A 15,245-nucleotide genomic window follows, 5' to 3' on the forward strand; every position below is an offset into this window, starting at 1 on the left:
AAATGAATAATTTATCGCAAAAGAAGCATTGATAAATAAATCAATATTAGCCCCTCATGAAAAAACTGACGCTAGTACGGTACTGCTACAGTAAACGCGGCAACGGTTATGAATTTATCGTGTGTGTTGTATTTACATCAGCTGTCGCATCAGTGCCTTTCATTTTAATTTGAAAAATCATGACTTACAATGTTGTTGGCACAATTGAAAAAAGTAAAGGAAAATTTGTGAAAAAAAAAAGAAAACAGAATATCCACAATTTTATTGAGAGAAGCAAAGGGAAACAAGGAAGGCGTATAAAACAGTAGCCAGTACATACTGTTAAGAATGAGGTTAGTTTTGTAATTCGTATACCATTTACAGGAGATATAAATAGTATTGTACAGCATTGTAAAATCAAATATTATTATTGGCAGGTATCAGAAGCTATTCAAAAGAATAATTATGAATGTTTTCACGGTCGCAGATTTGTTGATATGGACAAAATAGCTGCAGATTTGTGGTGCAATAATTGCGATATCCCTTTATCATTGCGTTGTTTATTAAAAGAAAATGTGATTGGAGTTGCCAGCAAATTTTAGTCCAGTGTTATAAGTGCAATGGCGTAATAAAAGTAGAAACAAGCTCTAAAAGAGCATCAAATCGTTATTATGACTCGAACTTAAAGTTAGCAATATGTAAGTATACATTTAAGCAACATTTAAAAAATATATATAAAACTTAGGCGCATGTAGCATAATATTATATTTGTTAATTTGCAGCTACTATTGATGCTGGTTTAGGGGAAACAAAGTTGAATACTTTTATTTCTGGACTAAATATTCCAGCGATAAACGCTTCTTCACTGAAAAAGTGGGAGAGATATGTAGGAACTGGCATTGAAAAATTAGCACAAACAACTTGCATTGCGGCAATCAAAGAAGAAAAAAGACTAACATTAGAGTTAAAAAAACAAAAGTAAGCTTCAGCTATTTTCACGTTACTTCAAAACTGAACTGTTTATTATTTATGTAAGACTGCGTTTATATATCACTAATGCTTAATATTTTATATGTACTTTATGTAATTAACAAATACGTAGCATAGTTATCAACAATAATTGTATATTTTATTGCATAATATTATAGTCAATATGCATGTTGTACTTAGGAAGTAGTTAGTTAAAGAAAAAACTTTTAAATTGGGGAAAAAATCTTAGTTTTAATAACGACAATAAATGTTTAATGGCTTCATTTTTTTTAAATTACGTAAATGTAAGAAAATATTAATATTTACAATAACAAAACATTTATCTCAATTGAAAATTGTATATACTTCAAAATATATGTGACGAATTTATGTATCACTAACATTGTGTAATAAAAATTGAATGCGAATGTAAAAGGAGATCAAACCTATTACTCTAAATATATGCAATATATTTATATTACTAATATTGTGTTAATATAACTGAATGTGAATGTAAAAAGAAATGAATGTGTCACTAGAAATTATTCATGCGAGCAAACTTTTTTTAAGCTAATTTCCTTTAATCATGTTTGTGTTCTCATAATGAATTATTATTTATATTTGCGTAAGCAGTAATGAAGAGGTAGACGAAAATGAAATAACTGACTTGACTGGTTCGTTCGATTGTGCATGGCCAAAGAAAGGACGTCAATATAACAGTCTCAGTGGTATAGTCTTTTTATTAAAGTTTTTATGCAATAAATTATTGAAATAAAAACAAAATAAAGTGGTATTCTTATATACAGGTCACGCGTCGTTGATAAGCCTACTGAGTAAGAAAGTCATGGCATGGGCATGCCGCAATATTTATTGTCGACAGTGTAAACGAGTCGTTCCGGGAAATCATATTTGCAGAAGAAATCATAACGGATCGTCAAAAGCTATAGAAGCCGATATGGCAGTGGAGTTAATATTGAAAAATGAACATTTAGTCAAGTTGAAGTGTAGAATAAAAACTCTCATTGCTGACGATGACTCATCTGCAATAGCTGCTTTGAGACGACCTTCACCATACGCAATTGAAAAGTGGTCAGATTTCAATCATTCCACAAAAACCTTTAATGGCAAATTATACGACATCAAACTAAATGCTACTCTAAAAGAATATTTTAAGAAAGTTTTTGCCTTGTCTATCAAATAAAATAAAGGTTGTGAACCAAAAGTCAAAGATGCTCTGTCAAATATCGTTCCCCATGCGTTCGGAGATCATCAGAACTGTGGTACATTTTGCCAAAAAAATGATAAAAACCAGCATGTTTACAGATACTTCAAAGATGGTCAATGTTTAACAGATTTGAATTTAAAAGACAAATTAGAAAAGCCGTATATCAACAGTGTAGCACAATTAGCACCATGTGCATCAAGTCAAGCAAATGAGTCTTTCAATAACACCGTTTGTAGCAAACATCCAAAATCAGCTTTTTATTGAGGTTCTGAATCGCACTGTTTTAGAATAGCAATATCTGTATGTCAAAAGAACATTGGATACACATTTATTGTTGAACTAAATGTTAGTTTGAATTTATCTCCTGGAAAGCATACTGAAAATTTCCGAAAAAGAAAACAGGAATATTTTGAAACTAATATACAAAAGAAACAAACGATTCCTGCTAAAAAAATACGTCTTATTTTGAAAAAAGAAAGATCAACTCAAAACGTATCGACTACTAACCGTGAAGGTGTTACTTATCAATCTGGAGCTGGTTATCTAGATACGTCTGATTTAATTGATGAAGTTGTTATTGCTGGTACAGTATTCTAATATTATTATATTCCTTTTGTGAATTAAATTATATTATAATAAATATCTAACAATGAATTTTTTTCATAGATCAAGCTACATATGAAGATTGCTGCATCGTAACATTCGATACTGAAACTACAGGGTTATTAGCAACCGATGAAATAGTACAGGTTTGACATGATTTATTTTTCAATCTATTTTATTATAGAGTGTGTCTACTACTATTACGTTGTAACTTTTTTAAAAATATATTTTATGTAGATAGCCGCAGCTTGTGATAGTAACATTTTTGAAGTGTATATCTTACCCAAGAAAGAAATGCCTTCTGCAGCATCAAACATTACAGGAATCAGGATAATCGGAAATGAAATGTATATCGGTGGAAAGATAGACGAAAATCAAACGTACGTTGGTGGACAAAAAGTAGTAACATACTCTGCACGAGAAGGATTTTTAAGTTTTTTACATTTCTTGAAACTTCAAAAAAAACCCTGTATTTTGTTGGCACATAATGGCTTCAGGTATGACTACATCTTACAATACTCTTTTGTTAAAAATAAGTTATGACTAATAAGTTCTTATATTTTACAGATTTGATGCACCAAGAATTATTAAACTGGCTACATCCTTACATCTCATCAATGAAATGAACCTGTTCGTTAAAGGTTTTAGCGATACACTGTCTATTTTCAAATCTATTTTAGTAGATAAAAAAAAGGAAAAGAAAAGCTTCAGTCAAAGTTCACTGGCTGATGATTTATTGGCACGTGAAGATGTAATGGTTGCTCATAATGCTCTCAATGATGTTTTGATGTTACCGAAACTTGTTGGAAAGATATGTAAAAATAATACTCCTATTATAGAAAGAACTCAAAGCATCAACTTCATTCAGGATAAGAAAAAATTAAATGAAGCTAAAAAAATTCGAGGAAACACGCTGTCAGATTTAACCATTACAAAGCATATGAAGAATAAAATTGCCAAAGCTGGTATTGACAAAAATATTCTCAAAAAAGCTTGTGAAAATGGTCTTGAGGGTGTAACTATGTTATTGGGAATGAGTGTTAATGGTAAACCACGTGTTACCATGAACAAAAAAATTGTCAAATGCATTTTCAATGACATGACAAAATGAAAGACATTGATATATTATAAAAGTGAAGTGTGTGTTAAAGAATACGCGTTTACCAAAGTAGTTTCTATGTCAATGATGATTATACTCATGGTACCAAAGTAGAACACTCAATTTTTGTTTTGTATGATTTGGATGTAAATAAAAAATATATTTTGTTGAGTTAATTATTATGTTTGTAAGTACCTGAACTATTTATTCAACTAACTAAACTATATTTCTGTATTATATATTTATTTAAAAGAACTTCATAAACAGGGGATACTATATACGTATATTTCAAGCCCAAATATATTTCATGCAAAATCAATTTTAAAAAAATATTTAATAAATTAATTTTGACAAATTTATGACTAATTGTACCTTGTTAATTATCACATCTCATTCAAGTGTCATCATTACTTTCAAAACGAACGCTCTATATTACCCGACGTTGCCGCATCTACCATTCTATTATCGAGCATGCGCAGTAATCAACAGTACATGTGCTGTTCTACCGTAACAGTGGTATTTTGCAAATTGTAATCGCAAATAACACTTTAACGCTATCGTCAACCCCCACTTTTTTTTCTACAGTCATGATCTTGGAAAATTAATCTATAAAAAAATATATTTTGTTGCATACTCTGTAATTTTATTGTTGAGAACAATCTGATTGAGTGTTCACTTACAAGCCAACTCCCATAAGCAACGTGCAAATAGTTGCAAGTTTATTATGGTTAATACTCGTTATTTTCATCGTCAACCCTATTAATTTTTTTTAGCTATGGGAAGTTGAATATAAAAAGTACTATTTCTGAAAGTTTTAGAGAAATCTGTAATTTTATACAAAACCCATCGAGCCTCCTTAAGAGGAGAAAAGATACTTCTCGGGTTGGGGGAAAGCGCGTGCCATGGTCTGCAAGAGTTCCCTAACTAGTGGTCCTCCTCCTTGGTTACCGATCGTTTTTCTTCTCTCCCTTATATTCTAGCGCTCTCTTCGCGGCGGGACATACCGCTTTAGCTCTTTCACGTGCACGCGATCTACCTGCTTCTTACTATCCGTCGTCAGAATATACAATTCCGGGGACAGTACCTCTAGCACTTTGTACGGCCCAATGTACAAGGGATCTAACTTCGCGTTCCTACCCTTAGCCGCGTTAGAGAGAGTGTGTGACCTTCGGCACACCATATCGCCCTCCCGGAACTGCCCGGAAATGCCCCTTTTGTTTATTCTGTGCCTGCTCAATGTACCTAAGTACGAGGCTCCGCAGCGTGTTCAGGCACTTCATACGGTCGGCCTATTCCTCGGGAGAAAGGCGCACAAACGGTCCTCTTTTTCCCACCTCTCTACGTAAGCTCTTGGCCGGGCGTGGTTCCCTTCCGAAATTCAGGAATACGAGCTATACCCTCGTAGTCGACTTTACAGCCGTGTTTATCGCATGCCGAAACTCGTGCAGGTGCTTGTCCCAGTCGCTGTGATCATGATCTACGAAGATCGAGATCATGGTCTTTAGCGTTCTGATCGCTCGCTCGCAGAAATCGGCCTGTTGGTGGTAGGGTGGGCAAGGCACGTGTTCAATCCCGTACTCCTTGAGGATACCCTTGAATACGGCCCCACGGTAGTTCTTGCCGCTGTCGCTCACCAGATAATCGGGGACCTCCCATATGAAAAGGAATAGCTCCTCAAGGGCATTCCCCAAGGTCTTGCCCGTAGCGACTGTTAGTGGCTTGAACTCCACCCATTAGGTGAACAGGTCTTGGAATACCGCCAGGTATTTATACCGATTCTTATTGCGGGGTAGTTAGATTACGTCCGTGGCAATGACTGCCCACGGACGCTCGACCACTCGCTTGCTCATTAAACCCTTCGGTACATCCTGTTCACCTTTGTAACGCTCGCATAGTTGGCATGACTGCACAAACTTCCGCACATCGTACCACATACCCGGCCAGAAATACTCGCGAGCGATGCGGTCATATGTCTCCTCGCAACCGAGAAGTCCCGCAGACGGTTCACAATGAGCATCTCGCATGACACGTGATCGACGCTCCTCCGGTACGACGAGTCGCCAACACTGCTCCTTATGGGTTACTGGGTCCAGGAGTTCATTAGTACCATATTTATATAGCATTCCATCTTCGATTTTCCAATGCCGAAACTTTTGTGGTCTTAACTCTACGTCTTTCAATCGTTGGAGGTACCACGAGTCGACGATGTTTTCGAATGCTGCTATGTCCTCCTGGATCCCAGTTCCACTAGATAATGCGTCAGGAACATGGTGAAATGCCCCTTTACGATACACCAGCTCGAAATCCCATTACTGTAGCTCAAGGATCTAGCGGGCAAGCCGCCCCGAAGGATCTTTCTTATTTTTCAACCAAGTCAGAGCCGTATGTTCGGTGACTGCAGTAAAATGCGCGCCTTCGATATGCGGTCTGAACTTATGAATGCTGAACAGCAAAGCGAGACATTCCAGCTCTGATACGGTATAGTTTCTCTCGTGTTCGATCAGTGTGCGGCTCGCGTAACATACCGGGTTGTCGTACCCCTCGTCGTCCTTCTGCATCAGACAGGCTCCGAGTGCATAGGACGACGCCTCGCATTGCACATAGAACATTCGGGTAAAATCCGGACGCACTAGCACTGGGACTTCAATCAACGCTTGCTTCAGCGAATCGAATGCTTGTTGTTGTTCGAAGTACCAGCCCCCGACCTGGTTCTTGCACAGCGGCTTCGTTAGAGGCACTTTTAGATGCGACTCGTGCTTGATGAACTTGGAGTACCACCCACGTATCCCCAGGAACTAGCGCAACTGTTTGATGTTCCGCGGAGCTGGAAAGTCCAGGACGGGCTTCACGCGATCGGGGTCTGGCCGCAGCCCGCTCTTGTCGAGAAGGTACCCCAAAATGTCACACTGGAGCAACCGAACTCGCTCTTCTCGACGTTAATCTCCAGCCCGGCTTGGACCATGCGCCTTAGCGCATTCTCGAGCCACACCACAAGTAATCCTCAAACGTTTCCGTGATTATAATCACGTCGTCAAGGTACTTGAATACGTGTGGTTCCAAGTCTGGTCCAAACAGTGCGTCCATCAAGCGCATAAAGGTTGCAGGTGCATTAACCAACCCAAAGATCATCCGGTTACATACCCAAAGACCACAGCCCGGTGCCCCAAACGCCGTATATTTCTTGCTATCTTCTTGCAAGGGCACTTGAAGATAGGCACTTTTCAGGTCAATCTTGGAAATGTACCGGGCCCTTCGCAACCTATCAAGTATCACATCTGTCCCCGGCATCGGATAAGCGTCGATGCGAGTGGTTTTGTTCACCGGTCGCAGATCAATACACAAACGGTAGCTTCCGTCGTACTTGACAACCACCGGTGCACTACACCACTCGCTCTGAGGCGGATGGATCAACCTCTTTTGATGAACTCTGTGACCTGCGGGGAGTACCAGCGCATGGGTGTTTTGATCGGCCTAGTACCTTGTACATCAATAACGTGCTCGATCAAGTCCGTCTGGGCAGGTGACTTCTTCGGCACCACCTGCCGCACTAGCGCTTCAATTTGTAATCGCTGGGGCTCCTGTAATACCGAAAGTCCTTCCACTTCCGCAGCCAAATTCAGGTTTTTCGGCCGGTCGGGAAAGTATATGCGGTCGTCTACTCTCTGCGCAAAGTGGTACTACATTTCTCGACCTTCGACACTTCATGCGTCCTTCTTGGCATCTATCCGAAACCCGACCGAACGGATAAAGTCCTGTCCCAGAAACATATCGTACTGCAATTCCTGCTCGCACGCATATGCCTCAATTGACCGGACCACTGTGTCGATCTCGATTACCAGTCGCAGCTTCCTTAGCATGCTGACTGGTGTACCCGAGAAGCCGTTCATCGCGCCAGGCATTCTCTGCACTCGAGCTTAAAAGTCCTGCGTGATTCGGCGGCCCACAACCGATACTTATGCCCATGTATCGAACAGAGCGCTATACGGTTTACCGCCAATGAGCAATATAAGTAGTGGACGGTTTTCCACTATGGCGTCCATCATAGGATTCTCACCATTAGATGCAGCTAAGCAGCCAGTCGTGACCTCTATGACCACCGCCCTCACCGGAACCGACGAAGCTTCCAGTTCCTTCGTCGCGTTCCTACCATTTGGAGCACGTGCTGCATCTGATGGCAATTCAGAGAATCCCAATTGCTCATCTGTCTCAACCGGTGCCTCAGACGTGGGAGCATCTCACCGCGATGACTCACCGGTGGGTGCTGCCTCCCGCGGCTGGCGCCACCGGTTCTCCTGTCTATCACTCATGTCTTGACGTTCCCCACCTTCAGCCACCTATCAACGGCTTTCATGACGTTTTTCGAGCTCTACCCAGTATTTTCCGTCCGTCTCCGTCCCTTCCACCTCCTGGACTCGTACCTTTAGGTCGAGTTTGTCGTGTCCGAGTTCTGGAGCCTACTGTGAGTCATCGCCGAGAGCGTTGGGCTCCACTCCCCGCAGACCGGTTTTTCGCTAGCCTACGTATCGGCTCGGAGTTTGCGCAGGTGCGGAACGTACAGTTCGGCGCCTGCCAGTTCTGGCGCGATTCCCTCGGCCGACTCAGAGGACAACCCGGGGCATAGTGTCCTGGCTGATGGCATCGGAAGTAAATTGGGCCTTCCTGCGCCTGATTAGTCTGGCCTCGGCCGGAACTTGGGCACTCAGAGATTCGATGGCCTTCTCCGTTGCAACCATAGCACCTCCCCTGGAAGTTGGCCCAATTCTGCTCGGTCCTTGGGGTTTGCTGATGACTCGCAGCCTGCGCTGGGCAATCCACAGGTCGTCATCTGTGCCCCCGGCATTCCTCTGGGTCTTGGTGTTGGGATTTTGCTGCAGTGTAGGCTGCGTCGGACTGCTCGCCGCACACTGCTGCCCCCCCCCCCCCCACCCGAGTCACTACCAGATAAGCGTCCGGTTGTGACAGCACCGGAGGTTTTCCCCTTCCTCTTTTTCTTCTCGGTCTTAGATTTGTCTGCCACGGATGTCTTTACCTGTGCTGCCACGGCATTGGCTGCTACGTGGGCCTTCTTACCCTTCTCCCAGTAAGCGGCGTCCTCAACTGGCAGGTTATCCTTAGCAGAAGGAGGGTGCCACCTCCTCTCACATTCACGATACTTTTCCAGTTTCTCGCCGTAATATTCCAGATCGCGCAGGATATGTACGGACTTCTCCATAATGTACCTTCCATACTCAGGATTGAGGTCCGCTTTTGCCAACCGAACTTGTTTTCTTTTCGAGGGAGTGGGCCTCATCCTTCTGACGACGCTCTCGAACGCGGTCAGGTAGTCTCCAATGGACTCGTCCTGAGCCTGCGTTCGACGAGCCAACACGTCATATAGCTCCACTCTCGACAAAACTCGGCAGTAATAACGGCGGAAGCTGTCCCTGAAATCTCGGAACGTACCCCACGTTCCGAGTTTGTTGGCCAGCCATACTTCTGCGCGATCCAAGAAGATCACATCCAGAGCCGGCAACACTTCACGATCCGGGAGCCGATACATCCGTACGCAGCGCTCGAGTTTTTCCAGGAAACGCTCCGCTACTGAATCCAACGCCCCGTTGAATTTCAGGTTCAACATACGGAACGCTGTCACCGCGTCGGCCCGTCTCCCGTTTAAACGTCCCCTGGGAACGCCCCGAATGGAGTCGCCAGAACTCGACCTGGCCTGACCACCCCGACGAGACCGGTATTGGCGGCGAGAACACGGTCCCTCGTCGCCGCTTGTAGAGCTCCATGCGCTCTCCTCATCTGACTCCGAAAAGCTCACCCACGCTCCTCGTCGCCTCCTGCCAAGTCTCCTCCCGCGGCGTGATCGTGTTCGATCCGGCTCGCTGGATGACTTAGGCGACGACGCCGGAAAGTCGTGGATTGGTGTCGGCCTAAGTCGATGTTCCCCCCCCCCCCCCACTCGTGCCCAAGGCGGCTATTAGTCGCTCGAGTCGGTCTGCTAGACCACCAAAGCTTAAACGCCCGGGGATCGTGCCCGAGTCTCCGGCTGCCGCGTTACGGTCACTGCGCACATTGGTAACGCCCGACAATCCGGTAGGTCAGTCGGAGCTTTCAGTGGCAGGGCCTCACGCGTTGTTGTAATTTAACCCCCTGCGCCAAACCTAAATGTCTGCAAGACTAAGGCCAGCTGATCCAGAACTGCTGGGTCAATCTGAGCGAGACTATGAGGCAAAGCAGGGTTCGACGATGTAGAGTTCGGTGGTGCAGGGCACGAGGGTACCACTTTCGGTAGTGTCGTCACCCCCATCCCGTCCTTCCCGCTTACACTCGTTACGCCCACCCGCGGTGCCACCGAAGCCAATACGGAGATTTCGTGTCTCCCCTCCCCCTCTGTATCAGACGAACCGCTCGCACCACCTACTCCGATTAGGGTACGATTGACAATATCGATTGGTTCCGCTGAACCTGACGTCGGGGGAGAGTGCTGGACCTTTTTTCGCCCAGCCGGGTGAAGGAGGGAGGTATCACCCCCTTCAGACGGATTAACATTCGCTTCCCGAGACAGGGCCTGCTCTAGCAGCGAAGTAAGGCTCTGGTCGACCCCTGAATCGCGATCTCCGGTCTGACCAGGCTCCGGCAGACGTCCAGACAGGAAATCCTCAGAGAGAAGGAGAGCATCCGTCTCCGGCCGCGCAGTCATGACGAAAGCCCGAAAGAAGCGATCCTGGAGGACGGCCAACTCCCCCTCTGGGCTCAAGCCCTTCTAGAGCATCAGTTCGGTGAGCTGCTGCGGGGGCGTACGCAGAATACGTGCACGCAACTGTTCCAGTTCAGGCTGCCTCTTAAGACGACGAATAAACAGCTCCTATTTACCTGAGGTGGATGGTATTATTATCGGTCTTTGAGCTCAGGGCGCGACGCGTTAGTCAAAATCACTGACCTAGAAACCGAAGGCGGCAAAAAGAAAAGAAGAGGAAATGGTGACAGTACGGGTAGGCCCCGCTGGCAGTACTGCTGCTGCGTGATCTTAATACACCGAACGATGTAATCCCCCCCCCCCCTTTACTACCAGGCCTCCACGTCCGTGGAAGAGCTCGCGCACCCACGATCGGCAACTGACAACCTCGCAACGCAGGCGCGGTGTCTCAACCCGACAATAAATCTTTGCACGATACCTGCGCAACAGGAACCTGTTACTACGCAGCCAACCAACTACTGCGCACCAATTTAGCTCCGTACGCTCAGCTCAGCACACTCACGAAAGCCAATAAATACTCAGGCGTACCGCTGGAGCTCACCAAATGACAAAATAACCTATGCCTATCTACCAGCAGACACGGCGCATACACGTACAACTTATGGGTGTCAACACTACCAGGTCGCCGACAATCATTCCTGATCAAACACTCGAAAGAAAAATAGAAAAATAGACAAACTCGCGTACGCGTCGTTAAATCCCCACCAGGGATGCCATGTAACGGTGGTTCACAGTAGTCCTTAGGTGGCTCGCGACTTCCCGTACAAAATTATTTATTGAAGATTCAGGAAGCAAGTGTCATTCCCACGACTGAATAACGCGTCGAGCGCACACGTTAATCGTACACGAATTGTCTAGCACGGGATCAGGAGTGCCTTCGCGTATAGAGATTATAGCCAAATTCAAAATAACAATAATTTTAATTACACCGAACCAAAGGAAACAAAGAAACTGAATTTTATATCCGTGAACAAAATAATCGAAACTATATAAAAAAGGAACAAAATAATTGGAAAAATACAAAATAATAAAAGATTACAAAATAATATAAAAGAACAAACTAATACCGTCGTTATAATCAACATACAAATGTAAGCACGTAGCGGATCGGCTACAGGGCTGCTCATCGAACCGCTATTTACCCGATCAAGGAGAAAGAATATAAAGAAAAACACATCTGCATACAAATTAGGAAAATAAATCGCTGAGGCAAAACTAATGCGTGACCTCGCAGCCGGCAGAGCTGCCGAGCCGCGTAATGTTTACTCGACGCCTCGGACAGAGAGAGAGAGAGAGAAAAAGAGAAAACACTTGCCGCGCGTTGATTGCGTGTATCACTCCGTCCGCTCTTTGTCTCCGTTGAGAGGAAAATTCTGAAGCAAACAAAGGATTCCCTTTTACAATCTCTCTCGTACTCTTGAATCTCGATTAGTTGGGGCTCGGCGATGTTATTGTTGATGTTATTACTGTTGTTATTTTCGTTGTTAGCGCTGTTAGTGTTACTGTTGTTACTCTGGTTGTTCATGTTGCTATTATTATTGATTTGTTATGTGACTACGGTGACTGGTACTCTAGTTGTATTTGTTGTTATTGTTATTTCTATTGCTGTAGTGTTGTAGTTGTGGCCTTTGAGCTTGTGTGTATGTGTAAGCTGGTGATCTTCGAATGTGTGTGTGTGTGTCTCGAATCGTGCTGAATCTCATCCCTCCAGATCAATCAGCAAGAAAATCGCAACTCACCGTAGCACATAAAATGGCCGCACGCGCGCACACGCCTGCGTCACCTTGCCGGTCGTCCACGTGCACCGGTGCCGGCCTCGCTACACTCGCGGAAACTCACACACAAAAAGAAAGATAATGTCACTCCGCGCACCGGGCACGTATCCTAGAAAATCTTCGTTGAGGGCGCGGGAACTCAGAACACTTGGAAAACAGGCGAAAATCGACGAAAAAGGTGTACGCGCGGCGGTCCGTTCAGCTACCAAACAGCTACTACTGCCGATTTCTTTTTTCTCCACCAGCGAGGTGCGCGCGCAGGTCTGCCGGCGACTCGCTGGCTCTCCTCTATCTTCCGTCTCTCTCTCTCACTGCGATCTTCTCGTCGGCTCCCTCCAATCACCGTCGCCGCCGTTGTACCTCGAGAAGGAGAGCAAGAAAGACAGTCGATCAGAGTGTGCTCAACTAGCGCATACTCTGAGCTTGGCAAGGCGCACGGGGATTAGTGAGAGCCTGACGGAGAGCAATGGCCGAGCTGTGCTTCTCCGTTACAAATTCTCGATACTAACGTAAATTTATATACTGAATATTTTACGAACACCCACATAGTAAGAAACTGATTAGGCAACAAAAATTTGAAAATATGCTTCCTTTTCTATTTCAAAATACAGAATAATTTTCAAAAATAAATTGGCCTCTGAAAATATGTTTGAATTGCTTTATTTACTCTAATTTGAATACCAAAATTATATTTTCAAAAAATTTTCTCGAATTTTATATTTGATTAGCCGTTATTAATTAATTATTAATTAATTAGTATTAAGATGTAATTTCACCCTTTCAGGCTGCTGTCGTTAATTGGTAAAATTGAAAGTGTGAATGTAATCAAGTAGATACACTTTTCTTACCCGAACCTTATAACGGTTTATAGAATTCACTGCGTTATCGAGAAGAAATTAGTATAAATAAGATCAGTCTTGGTAATGCTATACTTGATTTACCAGTGGGTTTGTGCAATGGCTCGTACTCGGCCACGCCAGGTCGTCTGCATCAATGCTACCTCATGGCCTGCGTAGAGCGTTATGTGTAGATGTAAGAAAAATCGCGAATAATGAATACGAAAGGAATTAGCGCAGGAAAGGAACAAGAGTCAGGCGAGACAAAAGAATGCGTAACTAGTATAACTGCTGTTTATATAAATGAAATTATAAATGATATAAAAGTAGAGTTGTAATGAAGCATTTTAATAAAGCAGCGCAGGGTAAGAAAGAGGAAGCAAGCAAACCGAGAGAGAGATAACGTACGAGGAGGTACTTACATTTTCCTCGGTCATGCCTTTTGCAAACGCTCGTGCGTCAAAGTTTATTAGATACAACGGCTCGCTGTCGTCGCGTCAAGCCCGCGTTGGTTACACTCTTAGCACACCGTACACACACACTCTATACACCTTGAGGCTGTCGGAAGCCGGCGTCGATGGCAAGGCCAAAAATGTTATCTTCATTAACGGCAAAGCAGCACAAAATCGGTAAAGCCTTAAAAATAGCGTATCCATCGACACATGTTCGGGGTGTCGAGTTGAACAGTTAATTGTCGTTCGCGGTGTTCTCACTCGTAATTTCTTATTATTATATTATTAATTAATTATTGCTATGGTGATGGCTGATAGAAGAGTGAAGGTGCGTGAGATTGCTAGTACTGTAGGCATCTCGAGCGAACGGGTACATAACATTTTGCACCAACATTTAGATATGAAAAAGCTATTCGCTAGATGGGTGCTACGATTGCTCACGATTGACCAAAAACGAGATCGTGTGAAGTGTTGCAAGAATGGTTTGCAGCTGTTCCAGCAAAATCCGCAAGACTTTAAGCGTCGTTTCATCACTGTAGATGAAACATGGATACATCACTACACTCCTGAGACCAAAGAACAGTCTAATCAATGGTTTACCAAGGGGGAATCTGCTCCGAAAAAGGCGAAGACAATTCCTTCGGCCGGAAAGGTTATGGTGACTGTCTTTTGGGATTCGCAAGGAATAATCTTCATCGACTATCTGGAAAAGGGTAAAACCATTACAGGCGAATATTATTCATCGTTATTGGATCGTTTGAAAACCGAGTTGCTAGAGAAACGTCCACGATTGGCCCATAAAAAAGTTCTCTTCTACCACGACAATGCGCCAGCTCACGCCTCAGCAGTTGTGGCCGCAAAACTGATGGAGATAGGGTTCCAACTCGTTTCACACCCCCCCTATTCTCCAGACTTGGCTCCGTCAGACTACTATTTGTTCCCTAATATAAAAAAATGGCTGGCGGGGAAAAGATTTTATTCAAACAAGGAGGTGATTGCAGAAACGAATGCCTATTTTATGGACTTGGACAAATCCTATTATTTGGAAGGGATTAACAAACTAGAGCAGCGTTGGATGAAATGTATAAGCCTAGAAGGAGACTATGTTGAAAAATAAAAAAGATTTATTAAAAAAAATCAAGCAGTTTTTATTTTTGCACGGACTTTTCAAACGATCCTCGTATTGATCCATCGTCGAGTCACCGTTAGAGAAGTTTCTGCGGATCTAACTATATCGATTAGCTTATGCCTTTCGATTTTAACCAATGATTTGAGCAAGAGTCGGGTCGCCGCGAAATTCGTGCCAAAACTGCTCAATTTCGATCAAAAACAGCGTGAACATTGTTCTGGAGATGTTGGACTCGGTCCATGACGTCCCAAATGTGCTCCAGAGGATCACAACTGTTGATGAATCATGGGTTTATGGTTATGATGTGGAAACCAAAGCTCAGTCATCCCAATGCTGCTCCAAACTTGTACTTGTACTTATTTCCTCTACAACAATGTTGTTCAACTAGATGAACAACATTGTTATAGAGTAAATAAGTACAAGCCCTATGAGA

General features: G+C 43.6%; 1 protein-coding gene across 1 annotated transcript; it reads left to right on the forward strand.

Annotated features, from left to right (window-relative positions):
• Window positions 1–327: 327 nt before the first annotated feature.
• Window positions 328–3,887, forward strand: LOC131666934 (uncharacterized). Its single transcript, XM_058940038.1, has 10 exons — window positions 328–332; window positions 550–677; window positions 762–957; window positions 1,582–1,676; window positions 1,755–2,072; window positions 2,157–2,401; window positions 2,486–2,756; window positions 2,840–2,922; window positions 3,014–3,273; window positions 3,344–3,887. Exons 1-10 carry the CDS (start codon window positions 328–330, stop codon window positions 3,885–3,887), a joined length of 2,145 nt encoding a protein of 714 aa, XP_058796021.1.
• The last annotated feature ends 11,358 nt before the right edge of the window (window positions 3,888–15,245 follow it).

This window comes from Phymastichus coffea, unplaced genomic scaffold (genome assembly GCF_024137745.1).
Source record: "Phymastichus coffea isolate CEN01 unplaced genomic scaffold, Cenicafe_Pcof_1.1 PCOF00004, whole genome shotgun sequence".
Taxonomy (NCBI): domain Eukaryota; kingdom Metazoa; phylum Arthropoda; class Insecta; order Hymenoptera; family Eulophidae; genus Phymastichus; species Phymastichus coffea.

Coding starts and splice junctions, on each gene's coding strand:
- LOC131666934 (XM_058940038.1), top strand. Junction 678..761: donor GAACTTAAAGTTAGCAATAT/GTAAGTATACAT, acceptor GTTAATTTGCAG/CTACTATTGATGCTGGTTTA. Junction 958..1,581: donor TTAGAGTTAAAAAAACAAAA/GTAAGCTTCAGC, acceptor TTGCGTAAGCAG/TAATGAAGAGGTAGACGAAA.